This window comes from Drosophila rhopaloa, unplaced genomic scaffold, assembly GCF_018152115.1.
Source record: "Drosophila rhopaloa isolate 14029-0021.01 unplaced genomic scaffold, ASM1815211v1 contig_145, whole genome shotgun sequence".
Taxonomy (NCBI): Eukaryota; Metazoa; Arthropoda; class Insecta; order Diptera; family Drosophilidae; genus Drosophila; species Drosophila rhopaloa.
Genome location: NW_025335023.1, coordinates 57,181 through 64,715, shown reverse-complemented (window position 1 = coordinate 64,715; position 7,535 = coordinate 57,181). Strand labels below are relative to the sequence as shown.

At 44.1% G+C, this 7,535-nt stretch overlaps 1 protein-coding gene across 1 annotated transcript; it reads left to right on the top strand.

The window, feature by feature from the left end:
* Window positions 1-522: 522 nt before the first annotated feature.
* LOC123037141 lies at window positions 523-5,864 on the top strand. The gene is made up of 2 exons (XM_044456637.1): window positions 523-5,259; window positions 5,373-5,864. The coding sequence occupies exons 1-2, from the start codon at window positions 523-525 to the stop codon at window positions 5,862-5,864; spliced, it is 5,229 nt and encodes a 1,742-aa protein (XP_044312572.1).
* The last annotated feature ends 1,671 nt before the right edge of the window (window positions 5,865-7,535 follow it).

Genomic DNA, 7,535 nt, shown 5'->3' with positions numbered 1-7,535 from the left:
GTAAGCAAAGCCAAAATGTTTCCAAGTTAAATATTAATCTTAAGATTCGAACTTTTGACCAAATACGTATGTACATATGTATATTTGGATATGTTTTGATTTGCTGATATGTACAATACATGTACATACATACAATGTGTGTGTATGTTTCTATTCGAAAGTAGATAATGTGCTTAAATACAAATAAAATGATTTATTATACCCGTTGTTCGTGAACGCTTGCAGCTTTAATCATCTCTAATATATAGGCGCATAATGCCATCTCTATTCTATTCTATATATTTAATCTATGTACAAAAAAAAACATGTATACAATGTCTTCTGGCAACGCCGCTAAGACGGCGTCATATTGCGAAATTCAATTCAGTGTCAAATAGGCTTCGCAACTGGCAAGAATAAAATTAATACAGTCCACATATACGCAACTCAACTCGTTCTTATTTCTGACCATATTGTTGGTCCTTCGAGCCGGATTCTTGGACAGTTAGTGAAGTGCTTTGATTCTCAGGTTAATTGTTTGCTATGGAACAGTTAAAAGCATTGGTGAAAAGCCGTTCCAGACTCAAGGGCAACATCACACGTTGTCTCTCATGGGCTGAGCAAGCGGAATCTGCAACACAGGCGGAGATCTCCACGCGCATACAACTTCTCCACGAAGCTTGGAAGGAGTTCAACCAGTTCGGCGATTGCATTGCTCTCCACGAGGAGGTAGAAGGTTATGTCGATCCGGAGATGGATAACGCAATTTACGAAGAAAAGTACCTAAGGGCGAACGCAATTCTCAAGGACAGAAGTGATGCTCTACAACCGAGTACATCTACAGGCATTGTGAATGGCAGCAACGGTCTGCATTTCAACGGCGACGCAATTGTAAATTTGCTACAACAAAACCAACAACTATTTGAGCGACTGGCTGCAAATCAAGGTCATTCGAGCACGCCGGTTCATGTTGGTGGTGACGTCTCTTTGGCGAATTCAAGTTCGGTAAATGCGGCGAATTCCAATCTCAGTGAATTGCCGAAAATTCAAATCAAACGATTCTCTGGCAACTACACAGAGTGGCCCTCTTTTCAAGACATTTATGAAAGCACAATTCATAACAAGCAACATTTGTCCAACACACAGAAGTTCCATCACTTGAAAACACTTATTGTTGATGAGGCTGCCAACTTGGTACGGCACTTGGCCATTACGGATACAGCTTACAACACCGCTTGGGAACGTCTGAAGGAAAGGTACAATCGTCCACGGCACATTGTAAACTCATTTTTGGAGCAGTTTATGAGCCTGCCAACAACTACAAAGGTAGATGCATCAATTCTACGGAAGGTGTCAGACGGAGCAAACGAAATTATTCGCGGATTGGATGCAGTCAACCAGATGGGACGCGATTGCTGGATCATCTATCTGGCCCTGGAGAAACTTGACGCCGACACGCGGCGTAGGTGGATTGAGCGCAGCATGGACACAGATTCCCCCACTCTCGAGGAATTCTTCAAATTTCTGGATTCTCGTTGCGAGGAACTGGAACTGAGTAAAAGGGAGCTTGCGACTGGTAGCAAGACAACAACACATGCAGAAAAACCAAAAAGGGTCACACAATCGATGGTTGCGGTCGAAGGCAGTGGCTGCATCAAATGTAATTCAACAGAACACACTCTGTATAACTGTCAGCTGTTCTTGGATATGTCGTCGATGCAGAGGCGATCCTTTGTAAAAGAGAAATCACTATGCTACAACTGCTTGCGACCTGGTCATGGAGTCAGCAAGTGCAAGTCGACATACAAATGTAGGCAATGCAGGGGAAATCATCACTCCCTTCTACATGTCCAAGCGAATACACAGGCTATTGGGAATCTTGCCCAGATAGCAGGGGAGGACGAGCGAAACACAGGTGCGTCCAACAACACTACGGTGACTCTCAGTCATTTCGCCCAAGGAGAGGGCACTCAATCGGTTGTATGTGCACAGGGCACTGCAAAATCTGCACAGGAAACGGAAATTAAGAGAAGCATATTACCAACTGCCATGGTTTATGTTAAAAACGCAAAAGGTGACTACGTAACATGCCGTCTCTTATTGGACACCGGCTCAGAGCTTTCGTACGTATCCGAGCGTTGCATTCAAGCTCTCGGATTGACACGTTCGGCATCACGCATCTTGGTCACGGGAATCTCTTCGGTGAAAGCAGACACGACAAGGGGATGCAGCACCTTGCATATCAAGTCACGTATCTCCGAGGATCATTTGGTTGTCTATGCCCACGTGCTAGGCAGAATTACTTCTTCGCTGGAACGCCAAAACATCGATGCATCTGCACTCGAGGCATTCAAGGATCTGCAGTTGGCGGATACAGAATTCAACACAAAATCACCTGTTGACATTCTATTGGGAAGCGAACACGTATGGTCGGTGTTTACAGGACGAAAGATGTACGACAACAAGGGTAATCTTATTGCCATTTCTTCGGTGTTCGGATGGGTAATAACCTCACTCATCACATCAAATCCAAGCAACGCTATTGCACTGACTACAACGGTAGACATAGGCGCCACGCTTCAGAAGGTTTGGCAATTGGAAAACGTTCAAAGCAGCCCAAAATTGGATCCGGAGGATGATCAGGTCGAGAAGCACTTTCTCGCCACTCACAGTCGCGATGAAAACGGGAAGTATATCGTGGATCTTCCATTCAACACTGAAAGCCCCGATTTCGGAGAAACTCTACAAGGAGCGCTCAAACGCTTTAAATCGGTTGAGCGGCGGCTGCAACAGAACGAGCAGCTGCGTACACAGTACGTATACTTTATGCGGGAATACACAAATCTGGGGCACATGCGAGAGGTGCCACCTGAAGAAAACGCTACTGGAAATCAGTTTTATCTACCACACCACCCAGTTCTGGGTCGGAAGCTACGAGTAGTTTTCGATGGATCGTTTCGTGACGCCAATGGTAAGGCTTTAAATGACACCCTGTTTACAGGTCCCAGTATCCAGCGCGATCTATTCGCTGTGTGCCTTCGTTTTCGAATGTACAAATTTGCATTCTCAGCGGATATCGTAAAAATGTTCCGCCAGATATGGGTCAACGAAAAGCACAGAAACTTCCAGAAAATCGTTTGGAGAGAAGATCCATCCGATTCCATCAAGCACTTCCAATTGTGCACTGTAACCTACGGAACTTCATGCGCACCATTCCTGGCCGTGCGAGTGCTGGAACAACTTGCTGTAGATCATCAAGAGGAATACCCAAATGCGTCGAAAATACTGCTGGAGGATTTCTATGTAGATGACGTTCTTACTGGGTCAAACAGTGAGGATGAGCTGCTTCGGAACCGAAACGAGCTGATTCAGCTGATGTCTCGTGCAAATCTTGAACTCGGGAAATGGGTATCCAATACACCATGTATACAAACGGATGATAGCGACACACAACCTGCACAAACGTCACCAGTGAAGGTTCTCGGACTGTACTGGCATCCTGGAAAAGACATTCTAACGTACAATGTCGGTCTAGCTAAAAATCCTGATTGCACAAAGAGACAAGTTTTGTCCGACGTCTCGAGGATATTTGATCCTCTCGGACTCTTGGCACCCATTGTAATCCAATTCAAAATCCTGTTCCAAAAGCTATGGCTCTTGAATTTGGCTTGGGATGACCCACTCCCAACTAAACTGGCGGACAACTGGCTAAAGTGGAGAGCAGATCTGGACAATCTTCAAACATTTCAACTACCACGATTTGTCGCCAACGACCCGGACAACATCGAACTCCACGGATTTTCGGATGCGTCAACCAAGGCATACGCTGCTGTGGTGTACAGCAGAGTCACGAATGACGATGGCTCCATCTCGGTATCCATTGTGGCTGCGAAAACAAGGGTGGCTCCACTGAAACAACAATCCTTGCCACGTCTAGAACTTTGCGCAGCACTTCTCCTTAGCCAACTGATTCGCTCGATCACATATGCTTTGCGCCACAAAAACATAACTGTTTTTGGCTGGTCCGACTCATCAATAGTGCTCACCTGGTTATCGTATACGCCAGCCCAACTCAAGACATTTGTTGGAAACAGAACCTCGGAAATCCTTGACACTATTCCAAGGAGTGCTTGGCATCACGTAGATTCCAAAACAAACCCAGCGGACTGTGCGTCCAGGGGACTGATGGCTGCTGATCTCATCGACTTCCATTTGTGGTGGAATGGGCCTTTATGGCTACGGGACAAGGTGCAGTATCTGGTAAAGTTAAACGACTCACGTTTCGGTTTATCTCTTACAGACAAACGCATTCAAGGAGAAGTCAAATCCAACTGTTTGGCCACACTGGCTGAAGCAACCCCGGTTCATCCATTTGATGAACTAACCGAGCGAGTGTCTTCTTGGATCAAGCTCGTCCATATTGTCGGCTACGTGAAGCGGTTTATTCAACGTACACGAAACCGAACTCCCAAAAGGGTATCTAGCGCTCTCACATTTGACGAGATTAAGGAGGCAAGGATTCTGTGCATAAAACAAGCCCAAGGTTGTTTCAAAGACGATTACCAATTGCTCCTCGGTAAAAAACCTTTAAGGAACCGATCACAGCTGATCAAACTGGCACCCATAATCGACGAAAACGATTTGCTGAGGGTAGGCGGACGACTGCACCAATCGCAGTTGTCAAACGATGCAAAACACCCAGTATTGCTACCAAAAACACACCGCATCTCAAAGCTGATTTTGGAACACGAGCACCGAGTGAACCTCCACCCTGGCGTTTCCTCACTTTTTGTTATTGTTCGGCAAAAATTCTGGATATTTGGAGCACGTAATCTAATTCGCAAAATAACCCACGACTGTTTAGCTTGCTTTCGTCAACGCTACCACACATCCCAGCAACAAATGGCTGATTTACCCAGCGTACGCATTACACAAGCGCTTCCATTTATATATACTGGTTGCGACTATGCAGGTCCAATACTTCTGAAGGATGCAAAGGTTCGGAAGCCACGTATCAGCAAGGGTTACATATGCCTATTTGTTTGCATGGTCACCTCGGCCATCCACCTGGAACTTGCCACAGATTTGACGACAGAAACCTTCTTGGCTGCCTTGCGGCGCTTTATATCGGTACGTGGCAAGTGCAGTAAGATCTACAGTGACAATGGCACAAATTTTATTGGAGCTAAGCGATCCCTCGACGAGATGCAAGAATTGCTTTCTTCACAGACACACAAGGACACCGTGTCTAGCACACTAGCGGATGATGGTATCCAATGGGTATTTATTCCCCGAGAGCCCCTCACTGGGGAGGGAAATGGGAGTCGGCAGTTCGTTGTGTCAAGCTGCATCTTCGCAGAATTACCGGAAACTCAACGCTCACCTTTGAACAGATGCGCACACTTCTTGCTCAAATAAGCGCAGTGATAAATTCACGCCCCTTGTGCTACACACCGGATACGGAAACCAACTACCTATCCCCAGCTCACTTCTTAATTGGGCGACCATTAACAACAGTGCCAGATCCCGATTTGAGTCACATCCCAGTGGGCCGATTAGGATATTGGCAAAGCATCCAGTCTATGCTTCAAGGATTCTGGAGAAAATGGCATCAGGAGTATCTGACTACTCTGCAGCAACGTCCAAAATGGACTACTTCAACACCCAACATCTCGACCGGTGATGTTGTGCTCGTAAAAGAGTCCAATTCACCACCGGCATCTTGGCACATCGCTCAGGTTATGGAAACCTATCCAGGGAAGGACAACCTCGTTCGAGCAGTCAAATTGAAGACCCCGACAGGAGAGATGATCAGACCCATCACGAAAGTTGCTGTATTGCCCCATTCAGAAACTGTGTTTCAGGGCGGGCCGGGATGTTCGTGAACGCTTGCAGCTTTAATCATCTCTAATATATAGGCGCATAATGCCATCTCTATTCTATTCTATATATTTAATCTATGTACAAAAAAAAACATGTATACAATGTCTTCTGGCAACGCCGCTAAGACGGCGTCATATTGCGAAATTCAATTCAGTGTCAAATAGGCTTCGCAACTGGCAAGAATAAAATTAATACAGTCCACATATACGCAACTCAACTCGTTCTTATTTCTGACCACCCGTTTATCGATCAAATGTGGAATCTGAAAATAATACGTTACTTTGCTGTTTTTGTATTGGATGCCAATCTTTTACTGTGTGTACCAAAGGTTTTCGTTTCAATCAAAACAAGAAATTTGAAAATAACAAATTCCCATTTACAAACATATTTGTGCGCAAATTAAAATTGCATTGATAGCATTGTAACTGATAAAAAGTATACAAGCTCACGACTTTTACTTGGATCACTTTCATTTATTATATAGCTCTGCCAGTATCCTTCTGATTCTCTCTCTTGAAGGATCTTCTACAAAGGTTGTTAGCACAAAGGTTTTCAAAAAACGCGCAAATAAGAAATAAGAAAGTCCTGACAACCCAATTTCCTAACTCCAAACTAATATTAAGCGAACGAGCAAAAAGTCGTATACAATACAATTTTACAAAGCGTTGGGGCTGAGATGGGTGAAATATTTTTTTTGGATGCACCTGGAGGGACAGGTAAAACCTTCTTGATTTAGAAACACATCATTGCTCTATTTCAAAGCAATGTAATATGGCTGCGGTGTTTAAAGATTGTAAGTTAATTGTTTGGGATGAGTGCACAATGTCACATAAAGGTTGGCTTGAAGCCATAAATAGAACCCTGCAAGATAATAATGAGAATACTATGTTGGTGGGTGGTATTACAGTCCTGCTAGCTGGAGACTTTCGCCAAACCCTTCCTGTTGTTCCAAGAGGTACAAGAGCTGACGAAATAAAGGCCTGTTTAAAATCTTCATTTTTATGGCCACAGATAAACAAACTAGCGCTCATGAAAAATATGCGAGTGCACTTAAAAGGAGACAGTTCTGCAGGTATTTTTGCCGAAACTCTTTTAAAAATTGGGAATGGCGTCCATCCAACAGTTGATGGAAAAATAGTTATAACATCACGCTTAGGAAATGTAGTCAAAAACGTTCAAGACCTTACATCCAAAATATTTCCTGACATTTCCAACATATCATGTAAAAGCTTAGATTGGCTATCTGATCGCGCCATTTTGACAACGAAAAATGAAAGAGCAACCACTATTAATAATTTATTGCTAAACTCATTTGATGGTTTAGAAGTCTCCTATAAATCGGTCGACTCTGTTCCTGATGCTGATAATGCTGTTCATTACCCTGTTGAATTTTTAAATTCTTTGAATCCTCCAGGAATTCCTCAGCATAATCTGTCTCTTAGGATTGGAGCACCCGTAATGTTATTGCGAAATTTAAGTCCCCCAAAGTTATGCAATGGGACACGATTGCAGATAAAAGGTCTTCATAAGAATGTAATCGAAGCAACAGTATTTACGGGGTGCGCGGAGGGGGAAACAGTGTTTATACCCAGGATCCCATTAATACCATCCAGTCTGCCGTTTAAGTTTAAAAGGCTACAATTCCCTCTAAAAGTTTGCTTTGCAATAACTAT

What these genes read in the sequence shown, in the direction of transcription:
- LOC123037141 (XM_044456637.1), top strand. Translation starts at nt 523, where the DNA reads ATGGAACAGTTAAAAGCATTGGTGAAAAGCCGTTCCAGACTCAAGGGC. An exon ending in CGGATGATGGTATCCAATGG is followed by an intron (nt 5,260 to 5,372) that starts GTATTTATTCCC and finishes ACCTTTGAACAG; the next exon opens with ATGCGCACACTTCTTGCTCA.